Source organism: Sus scrofa, chromosome 15, assembly GCF_054392235.1.
Source record: "Sus scrofa isolate SSC_HxYL_T2T_F1_AM1 chromosome 15, Sscrofa_HxYL_maternal_Yorkshire_Landrace_v2.0, whole genome shotgun sequence".
NCBI classification, from domain to species: domain Eukaryota; kingdom Metazoa; phylum Chordata; class Mammalia; order Artiodactyla; family Suidae; genus Sus; species Sus scrofa.
The window spans coordinates 118,920,946-118,944,566 of record NC_139397.1 but is presented as its reverse complement, the minus strand read 5'-3'; the positions used below and the strand labels follow the sequence as shown (position 1 = coordinate 118,944,566).

Below are 23,621 nucleotides of genomic sequence, written 5' to 3'. Positions count from 1 at the left end.
TCCATTTGAAAAATAAAATTAGTTGTAGAGTCCTGGTCTGGGTTTGAATCACAGCTCTGTCCCCTACTATTAACTTTAGGCAAGTTAACATCTCCAAGCTTTAATTTTCTCATCTATAAATAATATTCCTTCATATGACTTGCGAGGATTGAAATAGCATGTTTAAAACCTCTGGCAGGAGTTCCTGTCATGGTTCAGTGGTTAACAAATCCAACTAGGAACCATGAGGTTGTGGATTTGATCCCTGGCTTTGCTTCATGGGTTAAGGATCCGGCATTGCTGTGAGCTGCAGATGCGGCTCGAATCCCACATTGCTGTGGCTGTGGCAAAGGCCAGCAGCCATAGCTCCGATTAGACCCCTAGCCTGGGAACCTCCATATGTGTGGATGCGGCCCTAGAAAAGACAAAAAAAAAAAGCCTCTGGCATATACTAAGTGTTCTGCAGCAAATAAATGGATGGAAGCTATGCTCTTACCACATCAGGGCTCTCACATAATCAGGCCATTTATCAGGCTTATTGTCATTGATTTGATTTGATCAAGAACTATAAGCCACTCTGTCTAAATCACCTAAATTAGATTTGGGTATTCCTAAAACTGATAACATTTATTGGTTTCTATGTATCATTTCTGCAAATGGCTGATCTAATTAATGTTTTCTGCGTCTAGGAGTTAGTTCGCAGTTATCCTCTTTTTACTATCAGTACCTTCCACTAAACTGAGGGGCCAACCCTACTAATGCCCTCACATTTTTGTTTCACCCATTTAATCATTACAGAATTAGTATTAAGACCTCTTTGGTGCTAGAATTTGGTTTGCTGCTTCTATGTTACACTTGATATTTTTCTTCAAATGTGTCATTGAATTTTTGTCACCACCCTTAAGAGGATTTTATTGATTGTCAGGATGTTTTTGAACTGACTGACATTCCCTCAGTTTTTATTCCAAGTTATGGGCTGCTCCCGCGGCATATGGATGTTCCCAGGCTAGGGGTCGAATCGGAGCCACAGCCACCGGCCTACGCCAGAGCCACAGCAACGCGGGATCCGAGCCGCGTCTGCAACCTACACCACAGCTCAAGGCAACGCCGGATCGTTAACCCACTGAGCAACGGCAGGGACCAAACCCGCAACGTCATGGTTCCTAGTCGGATTCGTTAACCACTGCGCCACGATGGGAACTCCTTAGAGCCCATTCTTATGTCTGCTCAGTTGTAGCCATAAGGATCTCATAGATAGGGAGGTATAATGGCTGCCCTCCTGGAGCCTCTTATAAGTACCATGAGGATCAAACTCTAAAACATTGATTTCCGTCCACTCACCTTGAATTGACCGGTCCACTGATCACACTAGCAGTTGGGTGACAGATGGTCTATTCCATGCATTACTTGGCAGTAAGTATAAACAATTAAAAAGACTACGAGCTCTACTGTGGTGCAGCAGTTAAGGATCTGGTGGTGTCACTGCAAGCAGTTTGGGTTGCTGCTGTGTGGCATGGGTTGATCCCTGGTCTGGAAACTCCTGCATGCTGCTGGCATGGCCAAAAGTAAAAATAAAAACAATTGGAATATTGCTGAATAACCCAAATTCTCTTTAAAAACTAGAGTAATATGGTTCCCTATCTAGACCAGAAGTTGGCAAACTTCGCCACCTGCTTTTGCAAATACAGCTTCTTGGAACTCTGCCATCCTCGTGTTTATAATCTGTCTTTGGCTTTCCTGTGCTACAACAGCAGTGTTGGTTGGCTGTGGCAGAGACCAAATGACCTGGAAGCCTAGAATATTTACAATCTGTCCCTTTAAGAAGTAGTTTGCCAACACTTGATCCATACTATCAGAAGCTGCCAGATAATAGAGTTCTTGAATCTATCAGAATCTTGGTTTGGAACTCTCTTTTGAGTATAAGGCTCGCTGACCTTTTGTTAATGGCAAATTGAATAGTTATAATTTATTCCTTTGTTGAACTTGGAAATTTCCAAGTCCATTTAGCAACACATTTATACTCAATATTGGGTATTTCTGAAGACATGTACTTTTGTTTGAACAACTAAAACTAGTAATTTATGGAGTTTCTTTCAGGATTGGATACAAAAGTGCATAGGAACACTGCCTATACCATGGGAGCACAGTCTAAGGAGCTAACAGACATATAAAAAGATAACTTTTTATACATAGGGATCACTTTTGTTTTTCTGCACCTGAAGTATATAGAAGTTCCTGGTCCAGGGATCAAATTCACACCAAGGCAGTGACAGTGCTGGACTCTTAGCCCAGTGAGCCACCAGGGAACTCCCATTGGGCTCAAATTCAATCCGTTTAGTGAAGTGGATAGATTATGTACTATTTCACTAGTGGACTGAAAAAGAAAACTGATGGTTTTTTTCAATTCAGTTTGTATTAATTGTGGTTCAGGTAGTAATAGGAACTCCATACAATAGTTCTAAAGCAAATCTAGTATACATGATAATGGAAATTTTAATAAATACAATGAAAAAGGAATTAATCCTTTTTTTTTTTTTTTTGTCTTTTTAAAGCCGCGCCACGGCATATGGAGGTTCCCAGGCTAGGGGTTGAGTCAGAGCTGTACCTGCTGGCCTACACCACAGCCACAGCCACGCAGGATCCAAGCCACGTCTGCAACCTACACCACCACAGCTCACAGCAACACTGGATCCTCAACCCACTGAGCGAGGCCAGGGATCGAACTGACTCTTCATGGATACTAGCTGGGTTCATTAACCACTGAGCCACAAGGGGAACTCCCCTAATCCCTATCTTTATAAAGCTGCAAATATTAAAACTGTGATGGGTAGGGGATAAGACTAGAACAAGAGTGTAAATAGTATAGATAGTAGTTTAATTAAAACAGTATCCAAGGAGTTCCTGTGGCACAGTGGGTTAAGAATCTGACTGCAGTGGCTTGGGTCGCTGCAGAGGCTTGGGTTTGATTCCCAGTCCCACACCATGGGTTAAAGGATCCAGGCATTGCTGCAGCTTGGCTGGAGTTTCCTTGGCCTGGAAACTTCCATATGGCTCTGGTGCAGCCATAAAACTTAAAAAAGATCCAAAATCATTTTTAAAAGAGAAAAATTGTGTTAGGATAATCCATAATTGACATGGAGAAAAAAAAAAACAAAAGGCTTTCACCTCACATGATATACCAAAATTCCAGATGGATAAGAGTTGCCTTTTTTGCAACTCTTATGGACACTACCTGGCCAAGGATCAAATCTGAGCCACAGCTGTGACCTGTGCCACAGCTGCAGCAATGCCAGATCCCTAACCCACTGTGCTGAGCTGGGGATGATCAAACCCATGCTGTAGAGTTGCCTTTTTATAGAAAACACAAGAAAAACTTAAAACACCTCAGAGACTTCCTCTGAAGAGGAAAGTAATGTCTCAGTTTACAAGCCTAACCAATATAAAGATGGAATAGGTTTAACTGCATGAAAATAAAAAACTTTTCTGCAATTTAAAAATTTAAAGGACAGGAGTTCCTGTCGTGGCGCAGTGGTTGACGAATCCGACTGGGAACCATGAGGTTGCCCGTTCGATCCCTGCCCTTGCTCAGTGGGTTAACGATCCGGCGTTGCCGTGAACTGTGGTGTAGGTTGCAGACGCGGCTCGGATCCCGCGTTGTTGTGGCTCTGGCACAGGCTGGTGACTACAGCTCCGATTCGACCCCTAGCCTGGGAACTCCATATGCCGAGGGAGCGGCCCAAGAAATAGCAAAAACACCAAAAAAAAAAAAAGTAAGTTAAAAAAAAAATTTAAAGGACAAAAAAGAACTGCACATTCAAAAAAGCAATAAGGTATGAATGGGTAAGTAACAAGAGAAAATTTTTTTTTTTTTTTTTTAGAGGGGCACCTATGAAATACAGAGGTTCCCGGGCTAGGGGGTCTAATCGGAGCTGTAGCTGCTGGCCTATGCCAGAGCCACATCGAGGCCAGATCCGAGCCTCATCTACGACCTACACCACAGCTCATGGCAATGCCGGATCCTTAACCCACTGAGCAAGGCCAGGGATCGAACCTGAAAACTCATGGTTCCTAGTTGGATTCATTTCCGCTGTGCCACGACGAGAACTCCAGAAAAAGAAAATTTCAACTTCACTAATTCAACAATAAAGTTACAAGTTCAGTACCAATAAACTAACATGTTTTAATGTTATGCACTAAGTTAGAGCAGCCACAACAAATTACCAGAGAGTGGAAGTTGGGAAATCCAGGTGTGGGTAGCACTGTTTATTTTGAGGCCTTTTTCCTTGGCTTGTAGGTGACCATCTCCCATCTTCACAAGCTCTTTCCTCAGCTTTGTGTCCTAATCTCTTTTTATTTTTTTTAAAAAAGCTAAATTAGATTAGACCCCTCCCTAATGACCTCATTTAATCATAATTACCTCTGTAAAGACCCTATCTACTGCCAAATAAAAATTGTCCCTGCCACCTAGTTCTCTAAGAGTGAAGTGACTAGCCAACTGCAGTCGATGATCTTCAACACACCCTGAAAGGAGTTCAGGAATGAGGCCTCTGTGCTCCAGGAAAACATGGTAGAACAGGCCTTCAGATAAGATATTTCCAGGAGATTTTATAGGCCCAATTTCTTACATCTTTTCATATCTAGAAGAGCACTAAAATCAGTAACAGAGATACCTGCTCCTTGTGACTAGCAGCAACCCTCTGCCAAGATGTGTGGTTGATTCCAAGTACCCACCTTCTTTAAAATCATAATACTGGAGTTTCCGTCGTGGCGCAGTGGTTAACAAATCCGACTAGGAACCATGAGGTTGCGGTTCGGTCCCTGCCCTTGCTCAGTGGGTTAACGGTCCAGCGTTGCCGTGAGCTGTGGTGTAGGTTGCAGACGCGGCTCGGATCCCGCGTTGCTGTGGCTCTGGCGTAGGCCGGTGGCTACAGCTCCGATTCGACCCCTAGCCTGGGAACCTCCATATGCCGCGGGAGCGGCCCAAGAAATAGCAACAACAACAACAACAAAAAAGACAAAAGACAAAAAAAAAAAAAAAATCATAATACTGACCTCTTCCCTACCTCTTCAGAGCAGTTCCTCAGAGCTTCCTTTTTTTTTTTTTTTTTTAATGTTTATGGCCAGGGTCGGCAATTACTTTGTTCTATCAAGTTGCAGCTTTATTTTTGTTATTCAGAGGTTGTTTCCAGATAATTCTGTCCTCTTTTGGAAGACATGTAGAAGTTTCATGGCCAAGCTGCTGCAGTGTCAGCCTGGATCCTAAACCCACTACACCACAAGGGAACTCCTCATTTGATTCTAGTTCCCATTTTCCGGCCATTTTTTTTTTTTAACCCACTATCAAAGATGTGCCTCAGGTATATATGATAAAGAAATGGAAGGAGTATAAGCCTTTCAATGGCGAGAAAAGAGTATGTCACAGCAGTGACATCAGATCCTTAAGCTGCTGAGCCACCAGGGAACTCCAAGAGAAGTCCAAATTTGTCTTCTCTTAATGATCTTTCAGTCCCCCCACCCCAACTCTTTAGTTTACTTGGCCTTTACACGCAGAGGCCTTGCTCCATGCGGAAGTGTTGCTATATTGTGAGGAGTCCCTCTCACATTTCTTCGCCTTTGAAAATCTCGGGAAAATCCTTCCAATCCAATTTCTGTCCGTGAGTCCCAGCCACTAAAATTTTAAATTGGTTTCAGAACCTTAGCAAAAGTCCAAATCCAGGCACGTCCTAATTTGGAACTATCTGATGAAGGTGGTGTAAATTTTTTAAAGCATTATTTTAGACGTTGTAACGCTATTTCGCACTCTGCTTCCTTCAGCTTCTCATTTCTAGCGTTCACAAATACAATTTTTAGTTGAGCATGGACGAGGCGCTCCTCCCCAACGCTTAAAACGTCTCCTCAGCCCAAACACAGAACAGAGACAACATGGCCGCGGTCACAGCTCCCTCTGCTCAACCTGGTTGCGGAGCTTCGAACCCGGCGCCTGCGCACACGTCCCCCGCCCCCCTCCCTGGGCGCCAGCTCAGCCCCACCCTTTGTGCAAGCCCCGCCCCACCCGGAGGCGGAGTGACGTTTGCAGCGTCATCTTGTTTTCCCGGAGAGCCCAGACGCTTCGGCAATCGGCTCCATTTTGTTGTTGGACCTTGTCGCAGCCAGCTGGGTGTTTTCCGTTGTCGCGTTGCAAGCATTGTCTCCTGAGGCTTGGACTTTTTGGCCTGGACGGTAAGATGCAGAAGGAAGCGGGCTGGGTGTCAGGGCCCCTTTTCTGTTTCCCGAGAGCGTCTGTGACGTTCCCCTTCAAGCTTGTTGGCCGTCTGCAGTCCTGCAGGGTGACCCCTTTTCCCCTCGCACCGCCCCCCACCGCGCTTCGGCTGCACAAAGGTGGACAGCTCGTCTTCTATGCTTTTCCGAGTCCGCCGCTGCGGATTTCTATTTGAACCGTGACGCTCCAGACCCTGGCGGAGGGTAGTGACAGTGTTTGTTAGGCGGAGAGAGCTCGAACGTGTGCCTTCCCTAGAGGGAGCAGGGATCCCGATCCCCGGCGCTCCGAGCGCCATGTCGGTGGCGCAGGCGTCGGCCGAGCTCTAAGATGGCGGCGGGGCGGAGGCGGCGAAGCTGCGGGCGGAGGGTGGCCGCCAGAACGGCGTTCTGGAATGTGCGTGAGACGCGCTCCTCTGAGGACCTTCGTTCGTAACAGAGGGAAAGAAGGAACACAGGGACCGGGTGTAAGACGGTCTCACTGTCCGCTCGAGTCTTAAAGTAATTCGAGGGGAAATGGCGAGTGTCTTTGCCGTCAGTGGCGTAAACAGAAAGCAGGTTTAGGAACTCGACGGAAGAGAAATGATGTGGCATATTTGGAGGAGCTTGTGAGAGAAGCCAGGCGGTCGGGCACAGGCTTGGGAGTTTCTCCCCCAGCCCACCCCCTTGGGAACAATTGGATCCCCTTAAGTTGTGTTTAGAGACGAGGTGGTGCCCGGGCGGTTAGTACTGCTGTGAACGGTAGTTGATGAAAAGTTTATCTCTAATGTCTTTTTCAAGTTGTTAGGGATTTTTGGTTCTGACATTTCTTTAGGGAAAATGGTTTACACCGATGGTTGTGTAAGTTGCTCGTAGGCTAAGCTAGGTGTTTCTCTCCTTTTGGAAGGGATTAGCAACGAAATTCTGCTGTGTAGCACTGGGAACTATGTCTAGTCACTTATGATGGAGCATGATAATGTGAGGAAAAAGAATGTATACGTGTATGTGTAACTGGGTCACCATGCTGTACAGTAGAAAAAAAATTGTATTGGGGAAATAATAAAAAAAAGTGATGCACATCTGAATGGGCGAGTTATATATAAAGTAAATGCGTGCTTCTGGCAGGAAAGGATTTTTCCCAAAGTTGATCAATTGGAATTCCCTTTTCTTTTTTCTTTTTCAGCCCTCTTTCAGTAAATCTGATCTTGGCATGTATAATGCAGGAATCTATGAGTAGAATTCAGACTCCAGATTTAGAGATAAAAATTTTTTTTTCGGTTTATCAAACAGTGATGATATGTGGGATACAGCTTAACTGGGAAAGATTTATCTTTTATATAGATGAGACACGCAAAGAGAGCTTATTGTCCTGATTGGGATGAAAAAGATTGGGATTATGAAAGATGGAAGAGCAGCAGCAGTAGTCATAAAAGAAGAAAGAGATCACATAGCAGTGCCCGGGAGAACAAGCGCTGCAGATATAATCACTCTAAAACATCTGATAGGTAAGGAGAGTTTTTAAAGTGTCTCAGTAGCGATCTAAAAATACATTTTTATTACAATGTGTCAGTTTTATCTCAGTAAACTGAGGGGGATACATTTTCATGAAAACTAGTATCAACTTAAAATAACTGATTACCATTCCTTTGTGTATCTTGATGGCTTGTGGTGATTAAATTGTGTGGGGGGTTTTTTGGTTGGCTTTTTGGTAGGGAAATACTGTTTTAAGAGATTTATAGAGCACTTGAGGGTATTTGGTAATAACATAAAGCATTGGAAAAACATGTTTTTCTAGCTATTACTTGGAAAGCAGATCTATAAATGAGAAAGATTACCATAGTCGACGCTACATTGATGAATACAGAAATGACTACAATCAAGGATGTGAACCTGGACATCGCCATAGAGATTATGAAAGCAGATATCAGAACCATAGTAGCAAGTCCTCTGGTAGAAGTGGAAGAAGTAGTTATAAAAGCAAATACAGAATTCACCACAGTACTTCACATCATCGTTCACATGGGGTATGCAATCTTTTAAAATATTTTGGAAATTTTATTTCCCATGTGAAACAGGAAAACTTGAATTTGTGTTTGATTATTTGAGAAAGTTCTGTTTAAGATGAAGTCATCTCAATTTTAACTTGCAGGGTTCTTTGTGTTTGTGCATTGGATAGGAAATTCCTGAAGTGCAGTACATATTTATATAGTAACATCTTATTACAAGATGGCAACTAATTGTCATTCCAGTGAAATAATGGGGGTAATTTAATTTAGGTTAGTTTATAATGGATTACAAGATATTCTGAAAGTTTTTCTTATTATACTACAAGAAATCAGATTTTGTTTTGATAGTCTTACTATAAGAAGAAATGGGATTTTTGTATTTGAGTGAGGATTATGTGTGCCCTTGTTCTGGCAAAGCATGTTCTCCAATCCTTTTTTCACTAAACCACTTAACAGATTTGAACATTATGGGTTATGTGTTAATTTGGAAATCAAGCTCAGATGACATTTCAGATAGTGTTGTTATATGCCAAATTTTGTTTTCGCCCCAAATTAGGGTTTTAATTTTATTTATTGTTTCTTGATAGTTGCTTTTCTTAGATTAGGTAGGAAGTTTGGCCACAGTCTACTTTTGACAAGTAACTATTACATTCTACAGTTTTGCAACATTAAATTAGGACATTAGGAACTTTTAAATTATGTTTCAGTGAATGCTACAATTAAGCATTTTCTTTAAAAAAAAAAAAGAAAAACAATTGTATTATGTTTTGTTGCCTTGCCACTTTGAGTATCTTATCTGAAAATCTGTTCCTTGCCGTGTTTTTCTCCTGTTAACATAAACTATGTGCCCTGTGAATTTCTGGGGACTGAATTTGAAATTGCTCCTGCCAACCGTTTGTGGCCTGGCGTGTATCTGAATGCCTGAATATCTCCCCGCTGAATGAATTTCGTATTCTGCCCTGAATTCACTCGGGTATATTGATTGGCTGGATGATCTTGGTGCCGCCCACTTGACGTTTCCAGAAGAGTCACCGAAGGAAAAGAACCAGGAGTGTAGAGGATGATGAGGAGGGTCACCTGATCTGTCAGAGTGGAGACGTACTAAGTGCAAGATGTATATAGAATATTTTTCAACACTTATTAACTTTTCAGATAACATAATCTATAATTTAGATTAAGATTTCAGGGATTTGGAAATCTTTCTTTCTCTGTTTTTGTTTGTTTGTTTTCATTTCTTTTGGTGGGGGGGGATTGTGTTTTTGCTTTCTTTAGAAATTTAATGTTATGCAGAACTTCCAAAATAGTAAATCAAGTTAATGAAATTAGCTTAAGAATGAAATTAAACCTAAAAGTAGTTATGTTTTTTGGCAGTGTTGACCAATAAAAGTATCTAGATAAGGAAATTTGTAGCATCAACTAGAATAATCTGCATTTGATAGCCTTTATTATAAGTAAGCTGTTTCCACTGCTTGATATAACTGAGTTTTATTTCTCTCTTTTAGATGAAATTGTTGATACTTTAGGTGAAGGAGCTTTTGGAAAAGTCGTGGAATGCATTGATCATAAAGCGTAAGTTTCCTGGCCTGGGATTGCACTTGCTTGGGAAGGTGAACCATTGTAGAAAATGTATTTAGCTTTGGGATGTAGTCTGGCCAAGAAATAAAGCCTTTTAGCTTGGGTTTTTTACTTAGATAAGGAAACTCCCAAAAAACTTACTAGTCCTTTGTATTTTTTAAAACAGTAGCTATTAATAGTATCAGTAAGCCCCTAATTTCAAGTGGAGAACAGATCTCATTGTTTCACAAAGTATTCTTTTGTTGTCATAGTGGGAGGCCATTGTTTTCTTTTTTCTAGATCAGTAGATTTTAGCCTTGGTTTTGTTGTTGTTTTATGGCCACACCCATGTCATTTGGAGTTTACCAGGCCAGGCAGTGCTGGATCCTTAACCCACTGCACTGGACCAGAGATCTAACCCGCACCTCTGCAGTGACCCCAGCTACCTGCAGTCAGATTCTTAAGTCACTGCGCCACAGCAGAAACTCCTCTCGGTCTTGGTTTTATATTAGGGGGTTGTGGAGCTTTTACGGTAGACATTGAACCACATTTTCAGCATAGTTAGCTAGGAATCTGTATTTTTAGAAAGCGACGTAATTGATTGTGATGACACAGTAGGGCTGGGCTGAGAACTAGGTCTCCTCTTGATTGGTGTCTGGTTTCATTAAGTGTAATTATCTAAGCTTCAAACTAGGTTGAAATTTCTTTAGCTAGTTAAATATGTTTGTCTTTCTCTATTTCCTATATGAATTTTTTTCCTCTTTGATGGCAGAGTTTTTCTAAATGAATCATCAGAGGAGGCTTCCTATTATTGGTTAGTAGGGTCTGAGAACAAGAGCTCTTTAGTGTGCATCAACTGTGTCCCAACTATTTTGGTAATCTGGGCCAAAGGAAGGTTGGAGACAGTAGCTAGTGACTGGTGTTATAGAAAGAAACTGCTTTATATACATTTGTTTCAAGTCAGTTGAAATGTAAATTGATGTAGTAAATATCCCAGTATTAAATTGGAGTTGTTAATATGTAAAGGACCAAAAGGTAATTCATGTGAGTGATTAGTCTCATGGAAAAAGTTTGTGTCATTCAGCATATTACCAACCCTGCCATATGCCCAAAAGTCATTCTAGTTACTTACATTGAGTTTGAAGTTAGAAGAGTATTCTTGGATGTAATCAGACAAAACTGAATGCTAAACCATAAGTTCAAAAAAAAAAAAGTATGTATAGTAGGTCAAAGAAGTAGTATAGTTTGAAGAATGATAGACAAATAGAATTGGATATCATTTTTACCTTTTTTTTTTTTTTTTTTTTTAATGTGGACTTACTCTTTTTAACAGGGGAGGTAGACATGTAGCAGTAAAAATAGTTAAAAATGTGGATAGATACTGTGAAGCTGCTCGATCAGAAATACAAGTTCTGGAACACTTAAATACAACAGACCCTAGCAGTACATTGTAAGTATCAAAATAAAACTTAGTGGCCTCAGGTAGATTTGAATTGTTAGAGGCTGTGCTCATTTTTTTTTTCCCCCCATGTTTATAGCCGCTGTGTTCAGATGTTGGAGTGGTTTGAGCATCATGGTCACATTTGCATTGTGTTTGAATTACTAGGACTTAGTACATATGACTTTATTAAGGAAAATGGTTTTCTGCCATTTCGACTGGATCATATCAGGAAGATGGCATATCAGATATGCAAGTCTGTGAATTGTAAGTACTTGGCAAATATTCCAGAAACTTGAGTTTATGGAGACTGATTTTAATGCCAGACCAATTTGGGTCTTTAAGAAAAAAATGAAACTGAACATATAGGACTTGGAGGCCTGACTTAAGAGTAGGTAGGAGAAAGATGTAGTTGATTATAACCTGTGATTGCCCAGCATATGATAATATATTGTTATGTATAAGACTGATTTAGCCTTTCTGATTTCAAAAAATGATGATCTACAATCACTGGGTTAAAATTAAGGAATGGCAAATCACCTTCATAAGAAAAAGATACTTCACTTTCTAAGCAGTTTGTTGTCAGTGAACTAACTGTTTTTAAAGGGGTGGTAGGTTTTAGTTCCTGGTGGGTTTTGGGGGGCAGTTTTTGTTTTTGTGTGTGTGGTTTTCTTTTAGCATGCTACTATTGCATGTTGACTACTGTCCAGAGAGTATTTTTGTTGTAGGGCTTTGGGAGTTCGTTTGGTTTTTGATTTTTAGAATACAGGAAGTTTTTCTGTTTTGTTTTTAGTTCTGCACAGCAATAAGTTGACTCACACAGACTTAAAGCCCGAAAACATCTTATTTGTACAGTCTGACTACACAGAAGTTTATAATCCCAAAATGGTATGTCTTCAATATTTTATCTTCATAGTCTTAAATGAATATTTTATGCCTCCTTAATATTATGCGTCCTTAATTGTCATTTATGATTTTCAGAAACGTGATGAACGTACCTTAATTAATCCAGATATTAAAGTTGTAGACTTTGGAAGTGCAACATATGATGATGAACATCATAGTACATTGGTATCTACAAGACATTACAGGGCACCTGAAGTTATTTTAGGTAAGTATTTCTTAGAAGTTATTTATAGTTCTAAGTCTTTGTGAAACTCTATTTTTTTCTCTTAGGGATTAGTATAGTAAAACACAATAAGGATTTTAAGCTCTTATTTGTTCCAAATAACTCTGGGACTTTAAGTAAGTGGCTTGATTTTTCTAGAATTCAGTTTGCACATCTATAGTACAAGATGGGACTTTAAAACATAATCATTTAATGCTGGTTATATTCCATACTCTTCATGTCTAGTCAGTCTTTACTTTGTGTAGTTAGTTCTCATTTTAGGGTTAGGAAATTGAGGCTCAGGGAAAAAAATTTTTTTCCTAAATCAGTAGTTCAAGAAGTTCCCTTGTGGCTCAGCATCTTGGGTTTGATCCCTGGTTCAGGAGCTTCTGCATGTCAGGGGCATGGCCAAGAAAAAGTCCTGAGAGTAAGCCAGATGGCTCCAGAGCCATAATTCTTACATACTATACTATTATATTGAAGCTTAGATTAAGTGATTCCTTTAGGATCTTTCCAGTTAAATGTCAGATTATATACTTTTTAAGAAAATGTTGATATTTTTCCACTAATAATTTGCTTTAATTTGCAGCCCTCGGATGGTCCCAGCCATGTGATGTCTGGAGTATAGGATGTATTCTTATTGAATATTACCTTGGGTTTACTGTATTTCCAGTAAGTGACAATGATCTGTTCCAGTAGCTTTGCAAAAAAAAATTGCCTGCTTACGTGAATGAACACTTTTTTAAATATAGAATACCCACATTTAGGAAGCTCATTTTCTTTCTCATAGACAATTAATTATAGATAAATATAAAGAAGACGTAATTATGACATTGCTGGGCATACGTATTTCCTTTATCTTTATTTTATTTTGGTCTTTTGAGGCTGCACCTTTGGCATATGGAGGTTCCCAGGCTAGGGGTCTAATCAGAGCTACGGCTGCTGGCCTACGCCAGAGCCACAACACCACCAGATCTGAGCCGCATCTGCGACCTACACCAGAGCTCACGGTAATGCTAGATCCTTAACCCACTGAGCGAGGCCAGGGATTGAAGCCACAACCTCGTGGTTCCTAGTCGGATTCGTTTCCACTGTGCCACAATGGGAACTCTTTCCTTTATAATTTTATCTAAAACATTTCTGAGTTCCTTGGTAGCCTAGCAGGGTTAGGGGGTTCAAGATCTGGCACTTTCACTGCTGTGGTGCATGGGTTTGATCTCTGGCTGAGAACTTCTGCATGCTGCAGGCATGGCCAAAAATAAATAAAGCAGTCATTTCGTTTATAGCCCACAAATAAACATTTCTGAATATTTATTACAAGTAATTATCTTTAGGGAGATTGCTGGTGAGCTTGTTCTGTATGTCTTAATATTTTTTCTTAGGTGCTGTCTTGCTAAAAGTATGCCTTTTTAGATCACCTTTGTGATCTATGGACTGAAAATTTAGCAACTGTGGTATAAGAACAGCACAATGTGCAGGTAGAGCTGTTTAATAATTTTTATTTATTATTTTTAGACACATGATAGTAAGGAACACTTGGCAATGATGGAAAGGATTCTTGGACCTTTACCAAAACATATGGTACAGAAAACAAGGTATGTTTTGTTTAAGCATTGAGTTCCATTATTAATATACTTGATCATGTGTTCTATATAAAACAATGCTTTATCTCTTTATAGTGATAATTATTTTGCTGTGAAGCCAATTACTATATTTTAGGCTGCCTTTTAAATCTCTAGAAAGTGTTGATTTAATTGGTAAAACCACTCACCTTTGCTAGATGTTTTTAAGTTTTCATTGTCAACATTGTAAACGTGAATGGCTATCACTTACTCTTAGGAAACGTAAATATTTCCATCATGATCGATTAGACTGGGATGAACACAGCTCTGCTGGCAGATATGTTTCAAGGCGCTGTAAACCTCTGAAGGTAAGCCTGGGTCATTGCTTAAATGATTAAAACCTTGAGTTTCCTCTCTTTTTCTGGTAGGGGAGAGTAAAGTTGTAATAAATGGTAGTAGAAAAGGCTGTTGACTGTGTTTCTTTTCTTTTCAGGAATTTATGCTTTCTCAGGATGCTGAACATGAGCTTCTCTTTGACCTCATTCAGAAAATGTTGGAGTATGATCCAGCTAAAAGGATTACTCTTAAAGAAGCCTTAAAGCATCCTTTCTTTTACCCCTTGAAAAAACTATAAATCTGTAATTGTACAGCTCTCTTAAATCATATGGACTGCATCAGTCTAATTTTTAAATGTTAAGTTATTTTGTACAGCTTTTGTAAATTTCTTACATTTTTTGTATTGTGTTTATTTTGTTTGGATAACTCAATTTAAGTAGCTAAAGTAAGGAACATTTTATCAGTGATTACTGTATAAAGTTTATTCAGAATAAATTTTTTGTGTTTATGAAATTTATATGAATCTGTACCATTTTTGTTCTACCTCTGTTACTGTAAGAATAGATACATATCTCTTACTAAATATAAGTCTTTGAAACTATTTTAGCTTTGTTTCCATATTAGGGATTATCATCCTTGAGACCTAGGCCTTCTTTCTCTAAACCAAATGTAAGGAAACCAAGATAGAGAATGCAAAGAACTGGAGCTTAGCCAAGAAAACTTTGTTTTCGCATTATTCCCAAATTTAATACTGCTGCTTTTTTTGTCTCCCCCAGTGGGATTCTGAAAATGGCTCAAGGTGCTATGCACCTTTAGGACTGATAGTGAATAACAAAGTTTCTAGAAATCCTTTATGGCCAAATGTGAATTGCCAAAGGATTACAATAAATCAGGTTTCTGTCAATGGCTTTCAAAAGACTAGTAGGTTCACAACAAAATTGAAAGGAGGGTACAGTGGTTTCAAATATACATACCTCTTGCCCTGCACATAGCCTCCCTTAATATCCATATACCTCATGAATCTAGTATTATAGGATAGCAGTGTTTTTAATGCTTTAAAAATCTTTTATTCATCCCTCCCTTCATCCCCAACCTCTGGAGCTAGTGTAGAACATAAACCTCAGAATATTCCATCCAAGGGACAGTGTTGAGGACTCCTGGGGGTGGAGAGAATCAAGTTCTGAGCATGTCAGCCTGTCAAACAGGCAATGACAATCAAAAGAAGCCCTCAGACCAAGAGATGCAAATGAGATGCTGACAGCTGGAAGTTAACCTTCACTCACTCCAATGCGGAAGTCTGAGGGTGGTGGGCAGAGCACTAGTGGTGTCTGGTAAGGATCCCAGTGAGGTGTGGACAGGCCTTCAATACCCTTTATCCCCCCAGCCGCATGCACCCACTTAAAATTCTGCTCAGTCTCAGCCACCTCTGGCAAATGCCTTAGTATTTTGAGGGGTTGCTTCTTTCGACCTGTCTTTTCCTTTTGCAGGGGTGCTGGCCTTTCAAGTCATTGCTGGTAGTAACTCTTCACTGTAAAAAATACTTCACATGCACTAGGTAAGCTATAATCAAATAGACAATAAGAAATGAGGACGTGGAGAAGTTTGCCAGTGAGAATGTAAAAGGGAGGGACAACCACTCTGGAAAGGGGTTGGGTTCTTCCTCAAAGTTAAAACACAGTTACCACATGACTCAGCAATTCTATCCGAGTCGTAAACCCAAGAGAAATGAAAACACATGTCCACACAAAATGTTACATACAAATGTTGACAGCATCATTATTCATGGTACCCAACAATGGAATCATCCCAATGTCCATCAATTTAAAGATGGATAAACAAATGTGATATATAATGGAATGTTTGGCCTTCTATAAAAAGGAATGACTTCATGGTACCACATGGTACAACCTTAGAAACCAGACACAAAGGACCATGTATTGTATGATTTTATTTATATGGAATGTCCAGAATAGGCAAATCCATAGATAGAGAAAGATTAATGGTTTTTACAGGCAGATGGGAAGAGGAAATGGTGAGTGACTGCTAATGGCTCTAGGTTTCTTTTTGAGATGATGAAAACGTTCTGTAATTTGGTAGTGGTGGTGATTGCACAGTTTTGAATAAAAACCAATCAACTGTACGTATAAAAAATACAGACCTGGAATTCCCATTGTGGCTCAGCCAGTTAAGAACCTGATTAGTATCCATGAGGATGTGGATTCAATCCCTGGCCTCAGTGGGGTAAGGATCTGGCGTTGCCGTGCGCTGTGGTGTACTTCACAGACATGGCTTGGATCCTGTGTTATTGTGGCTGTGGCATAGGCTGGCAGTTCCAGCTCCAACTTGATCCCTAGCCTGGGAACTTCCATATGCCAAGGGTGCAGGAAAAACCAAAATAAAACCTCACGGGGTGCAGCCCTAAAAAGAAAAAAGAAAATCTTAATAAACCAAGTTGTCTTTTATACGACACTTTTGCACATGCAGTCCCTCCTTCCAGCAACACTCTTCTCCATAACTTTCCTATTCCCAATCTCATGTTTAGAAATTATTACTCTTTGTCTTGTAACAATACTGGTCTTAAAGCCTGCTTTTCTGCTCTGAGTATAGACCCTTCTGCTCTCTTTTGGTTATAGTGTATGCGTGGTATATCTTTTCAGTCCTTCCATTTTCAGCCAATGTGTATCTTTGAATCTGTGGAAGTTCCCTGGCCAGGGACTGAGTCCAAGCAACAGCTGCTACCTACTCTGCAACTGTGGCAACACTGGATTTTTAACCCACTGTGTTGGGCCGGGGATTGAACCTGAACCTCTGCAGTGATCATCCAAGCCACTGCAGTGGAATTCTTTTTTTTTGGCCACCCGTTGGCTTATGGACTTCCGGGGGCTAGGGATCAGATCTGAGCTGCAGTTGTGACCTATGCCACAGTTGCAGCAATGCTGGATCCTTAACCCACTGTGCTTGGCGAGGGATCAAATCTGTGTCCCAGCGCTTCAGAGATACCACTAATCCTGTTGAACTACACTGGGAACTCCTGCAGTCACATTCTTAACCCACTGTGCAATGGCAGAGACTGACAGAGTAGAATTTATGCCTGCCATTTTGCTACTTGTTTTCTATATATCTTCTTTTTTTGTTCCACTACTATGTTCTTTTGTGTTAGATATTGTCTAGCGTATCATTTTAATTCTTTCATTAAAAAATTATTTTATCGAGTTCCTGTTGTGGCTCAGCAGAAACAAATCTGCCTAGGATTCATGAGGACGAAGTTTTGATTTTTGGCCTTGCTCAGTGGATTAAGGATTCGGCATTGCCATGAGCTGTGGTGTAGGTCAAAGATGCAGCTCGGATCCCATGTGGCTGTGGTGTAGACCAGCAGCTACAGCTCTGATTCCACCCTTAGGCTGGGAACCTCCTTATGCCAGGGGTGTGGCTCTAAAAAGACAAAAAAAAAAAAGATATTCTTAGTGGTTGCCCTGTATTACCATTACCATCTTAATTTATAATACTAATCTATTTTGGAATAATAGTAACCTAGTCTCAATAGTATGTAAAAAGTTTATCCTCTCTTCTTTGTGCTATTATTGTCACACGAATTATACCATTATACATCACAAGTTCATCAATACAGTTTTATTATTATTGGTTTATGTACTTGTATTATAAATCAGCTAGGAGAGAAAAAAGGATTACAAATAAAAAATACATTTATAGGAGTTCTCTTGTGGAACTCCTATAATGATCTGGCATTGGCATTGTCACTGCCTCGGCTTGGGCTGCTGCTATGGCACAGGTTCAATCCCTGGCCCTGAGAACTTCAGATGGGAGTAGCAAAAAAAAAAAAAAAAAATTTTATACTGCCTTTTATACTTACCTATGTAGTAATAACCTTTGCCAACACTATTTATATGGGTTTGAGATACTATCTAGTGTCCTTTCATTTCAGCCTGAGGGACTGACTCCCTTTAGTGTTTCTTGAAGGGCAGGTCAGCTAGTGACAGGTTTTTGTTTTTTTTTTTTTTTCTTCTTCTTCTTCTGGGAATGAAAGGATAGATTTGATGGATATAGAATTTTGGTTGGGGAGTTCCCGTCGTGGCGCAGTGGTTAACGAATCCGACTAGGAACCATGAGGTTGCGGGTTCGGTCCCTGCCCTTGCTCAGTGGGTTAACGATCCGGCGTTGCCGTGAGCTGTGGTGTAGGTTGCAGACGCGGCTCGGATCCCGCGTTGCTGTGGCTCCGACGTAGGCCGGTGGCTACAGCTCCGATTCAACCCCTAGCCTGGGAACCTCCATATGCCGCGGGAGCGGCCCAGGAAATAGCAACAACAACAACAACAACAACAACAACAACAACAAAAAAAAAAAAAAAAAAAAAAAAAAAAAAAAAAAAAAAAAGAATTTTGGTTGGCCTTCTGTTTCTCTAGCACCTTGAATGGCATCTTGTTGCCTTCTAGCCTCTTTGGTATTTCGTGTATTCAGATGCAACCATTGTAAACCACAGTCCCTGCAGTAATCATTATTGCAATAATGGCCAAATGCAGCACTTGTTAAGTGCTTCATCAATAATTCGATTAACTGTGGTGCTATTCCATGCCATAGATTCCTAGAATTCTACTTTCCACTGGCAAAAAGCTCAGCAGGGTATTCATGTACAAACCAGATCCCAAATACCTTCTTTTAGAAAAATCTAATTAACAGAGGAATTTAATACAAAGTTTGTTTGTTTATTTTAGGTCTGCACTTGAGGCGTATGGACGTTCCTGGGCTAGGAGCCAAATGAGACCTGCAGCTGCAGGCCTAGACATCTGCAACCCACACCATAGTTTATGGCAATTCCCAGTTCTGGGTTCTTTAACCCACTGAACAAGGAGGCCAGGGAATCAAATCTGCATCCATGTAGATATTAGTTGGATTCTCAACCTGCTGAGCCACAATGGCAAAGAGAGGATATTGCTGTATCACAGAGGTAGTAATTACAAGAAGCAGCAATTATCTCTATGGCTGGGTTACGTAAAAATGAAAGATGTTAGGATTATTAAAATTTAAAGATTTGAAAGAGAGCCCAAGGAGCTAGAATTTAGCTTGGGGAGGGGCCCTTACTTGGCTGGTACTAGAGCCTTGAGAACCCCAGGGGCAGAGCTTTGAGAGCAAATTGGCAGATCTTTAGCACCATATGCCTCTGCCACCCAAGGGTTTAGTGCTAGGAATCTGCCCATTTTCTTTCTTTCTTTTTTTTTTTTTTTCTTTTTAAGGCTGTACCTGCAGCATATGAAAGTTCCTAGGCTAGTGATATAACTGGAGATGCGGCAGCTAGCCTATGTCGCAGCCACAGCAACACAAGATCCGAGCCACACGTGTGACCTATGTCCCAGCTCAGGGCAATGCTGGATATTTTACCCACTGAATGAGGCCAGGGATCAGACCCACATCCTCAAGGATGTTACATGTGGTTCTTAACATGCTGAGCCACAACAGGAACTCCTTAAATTTTAATATGGTGCTCTTACTTTCTTCTGGGTCCATCACCCCTGCCTTTTCACCCCAATTTCTCCAGATGGTAAGCCTGTTTTCTGCTGAATTTTTGTAAGGGCAGTCACCTGGTGGCATAAAAGGAAGGGATAGAGAAGGGGCCTACTCCTTTTACAGAGCCCAATAAACTCATCTATTTTCAGCTCAGGTCCTTACCCTCATCTTTAGAAAACCTGGTGGTCCCAACGTCTGAGACTTTTTTAGGCCCTACAATATCAATCTGCTTCTCATTGTTAGCTCTCTGCTGCGCCACAGGGGCTTCAAACAGAAAGTTAAAACCAAGCCAGACAGATTGGTCATCTAACAGCTTCCCTCCTTCCAACAGCTGAATATTTTTCATCTAACATTACCTCTTTTTGTTCTTCGCTTCTGTGGCTTTTTAACTTTTTTTTTTTTTTTTTTTGTCTTTTTAGGGCTGCACCCGCAGCGCATGGCAGTTCCCAGGCTAGGCTAGGACCACAGGCCTACGCTACAGCCACAGCCACACAGGATCCCAGCTGTGTCTGCAACCTACACCACAGCTCACGGCAACACTGGATCCTTAACCCACTGAGCAAGACCAGGGACAGTGTCCTCACAGATATTAGTTGGATTTGTTACTGCTGAGCCACAGCAGGAACTCCTGTGGCTTTTTTTTTTTTTTTTTCTTTGTCTTTTGTCCTTTGAGGGCCACACCCTTGACAAATGGAAGTTCCTAGGCTAGAGGTCAAATTGGAGCTACAGCTGCTGGCCTACGCCAGAGCCACAGCAAGTTGGGCTACAACCTACACCATGGCTCACAGCAACCCTGGATCCTTAACCCACTGAGCAAGGCCAGGGATCGAACCCATGTCCTCATGGATACTAGTTGGGTTCATTAACCACTGAGCCATGATGGGAACTCCTCATGTGGCTTTTTAACTTCTACCCTCTACATTGTTTTTATTTTTTTCATTTTACAGCTGTAGCTGTGGCATACGGAAGTTCCTGGGCCAGGGTTAAATTGGAGCTGCAGCTATAGGCCTATGCGGCATCCACAGCAACACTGGACTTGAGCTGCATCTGCAACCTATGCTGCAGCTTGTGGTAATGCTGAATCCTTAACCCACTGAGAGAGGTCAGGGACCAAACCTTCATTCCCAAGGATACCATGTCAGCCTCTCAACCACACAGCCTCAGGAGGGCTGAACACAGTAGGGAGCCACGACGTGGGGGGGTGGGGGGGGGTGGGGGAGGCCCTACATTGTTTTTAAAATTAAAGTTTCCAGAGGACATTTAAATACTTGACCATACATACAAAACACGACTTCCGGTCTACTGGGCAGTGAGGCCTTCTTTGAGTTGTCATTGTGTCTACACCTTGTTGCTAAAGCAAGCGAGATGATGGTTGTTGGGACTTCCATTACCTTCTGCCAGTTCAAATCAAACAAGAAAACCTGCGTTCAGGGCTCTTCACTCCCCCATGAGCATATCCTTGCCAAACATAGTTAAGATTATTTCACTATAAATTCTCAACCACTCCATGAGATGGAATCATTTGATTATCACAATTCTTATTTTACAGATGCAAAAAAGGCTGGAGAGGTTAAATTATTTGTGCAGTCATACAGCTAGCTAGTAGATGGGTGAGACATCTTTCTCCAAGACCATGTTTCAGGTAGGCATGCACTGTTTTGATGCTGAGGGCTTGCAAACCATATTTTGCCCAGTGTCATTTGCCTGTCATGGCATTTGAATGATTGATAGATTATAGCCCTTGAAAGTGGGCTTTTCAACTTGCCAGAACCTACAATGTCCTTGTTTGGCATTCACCTCACTCTTGATTACCTACCTCCTCCTGCAGACCTGAATTTAGGCACCCCGTTGTTTTGCTCTTATAGCCCTTGAGCTCAGCAGAACACTGGAAAACATGCATCTATTTGTTGATTGACAGCCTCTCATTTCATCCTGGCCACATTACTCATAGCAGCCTTAACCACTGAACAGAAACCTGGGATTCATTTTGTCTAAAGAAAATTGCTCCTAAGTATTTAAATATTTTTAACTCACTGAACATGCAAACATCCTCACCAGTTCATTGTTTGGTAACTTCAACTTCAGTATTCTAATCTAGGAAACACTGGATTTTTCATTTCTTATTCAATGAAAATGTAGTGCTTACTACCTGACAAGTACTACTGGATACCAGGTATGCCGTGGTGAATGAGGGGAAGGCAAATTAAAGAGTCATGCTGGGTAAGTCTTAAAACTATTAAACTACACTTGCATTTAAATACTACCCTAGCTAGTGTTTTGAAGTCAGGGGATAGCACTGGGGAAGTGATTTCGTAATTGGAATGGGCAGGACTTGATCTGTTATATGTGAGGGCTGAAAGGGAAGGGACCCCAAAACTCTACAGAGAGGGTAAATGGCATTATTATTATTTTACAAAGTGAAACACTGACATTTTTTGAATGTGTTCATGTTTGGATACTGGTTATGTGTTTGAAATACAAAAGCAAGCCTGGTCTGGAGAAAAAAAATTTTCTCCCTAGAAAGCATGGGACTTTTGAAATGGTATTTTAAACACCAAGGCAAAACAACAACAACAACAACCAACCAACCAAAAAAAAAAAAAAACCCGCACCAAGCAAAACAAACAAACAAAAAACATCAAAAGGACTGAGTATTAACCAACTCCAGCACTCAAAGGTTATTAGCATAAATAATCAATGCAAGTCATTGCTTTTCTCTTTACATTAATAAGGAGCCTCATGAAATTTTATTCAAGGGTACAGACAAGAAGCAAATTTCACAAACAAATAATGCAGCAAGGTAATTACTGGCTTGGATGGCTGTACTTGAGGTTGCTCAGAGTGCTAAGAATTATCTGGATTCTCAGCTATCCAGTTTTCTCCATTCTTCAGCTATTTGCCATGCTAGGATCCATTAGTCCTAACTTGAATGGAAGTGAGTATTGACAGAAATATTTTATTCTTAAGATTCCAAAGAATGTAGAGCATATTTTTGAAGTAATAGAGGCTTCAGTCTATAAGCGGGCCACTTATTTTCCTAATAGGTTTACCTCTAAGTCAACTTGAAGCACAGCTTTCAAGATATCAGTTAAAAAAAAAAAATGGTTTCAAACTATTTCATCCTAAGATATTTAAAATGGTTACACCGACTGGCAATTCCCTGAAACAGCTCAATTATAATTGGATATTTTTGTAGCACCCCAAATCCATTATACATATTTAATGCATAGTTCCCAAACCTGCACTAATACAACCATAAACATTCCAATCATACATACCATGGTTTAGTAAGATATTGGTCCCTCCAGATAAAGTCTACAGAGCAGAGGACGGCACAGATCTGTCGCCACTATCTCCTCTAGGGCCCTACAGTAGGCACAAGCAGTTGAGCTTTTACTTTAACTACGGTTATTAAGTTACTAAGATGACAGTGATTGAGTGAATTTAAAAGCAGCCTCACTCTTTTTAATTCATTAAGAGCTGAAATGATAATCTTAGAATAAGGATAAAAAGTGCATTGGAGAATTAAAATGACTGGATTTAATATGGCAAGTAACACATAGAGAGGGATAAAAGTGGGGAGGGAAAGGGAGTTGGGAAGCCCTATACACCAAGTTTCATACGGTTATCCATCAGATTTGTGTTTAGGTACAAATCCGTTGCAATTCAGGTCTTCAAAGGCCAATTACAAATTCAGGATGGAACCTGCACCACAGCAGCATACCAAGCCACTGCAGTGATGACATCTGATCCTTAACCCACTGCGCCACAAGGAAACTGTTAAAAAAACTTTGTTTTCATTTTTGGCTCTCCTGCAGCATATGGAATTCCAGGCCAGGGATCAGATCTGAGCTGCAGTTGTGTTCTATGCCACATCTTTTAAC

General features: G+C 40.7%; 1 protein-coding gene and 1 long non-coding RNA gene across 3 annotated transcripts in view; both read left to right on the top strand.

Moving 5' to 3' along the window:
* LOC146396078 (uncharacterized) overlaps positions 1 to 23,621 on the top strand; it is a 1,511,729-nt gene that overhangs the window by 853,578 nt on the left and 634,530 nt on the right. The window lies entirely within an intron of this gene.
* Positions 6,104 to 14,734, top strand: CLK1 (CDC like kinase 1). 2 transcript variants are annotated; one of them, NM_001123099.1, is given in 13 exon segments: positions 6,104 to 6,198; positions 7,555 to 7,718; positions 8,009 to 8,237; positions 9,243 to 9,333; positions 9,722 to 9,788; positions 11,107 to 11,223; positions 11,312 to 11,478; positions 12,005 to 12,099; positions 12,193 to 12,322; positions 12,909 to 12,991; positions 13,835 to 13,914; positions 14,159 to 14,249; positions 14,375 to 14,726. In NM_001123099.1, coding segments are annotated over 12 exon segments (1,455 nt in total). In that variant the 5' UTR covers positions 6,104 to 6,198; the 3' UTR covers positions 14,516 to 14,726.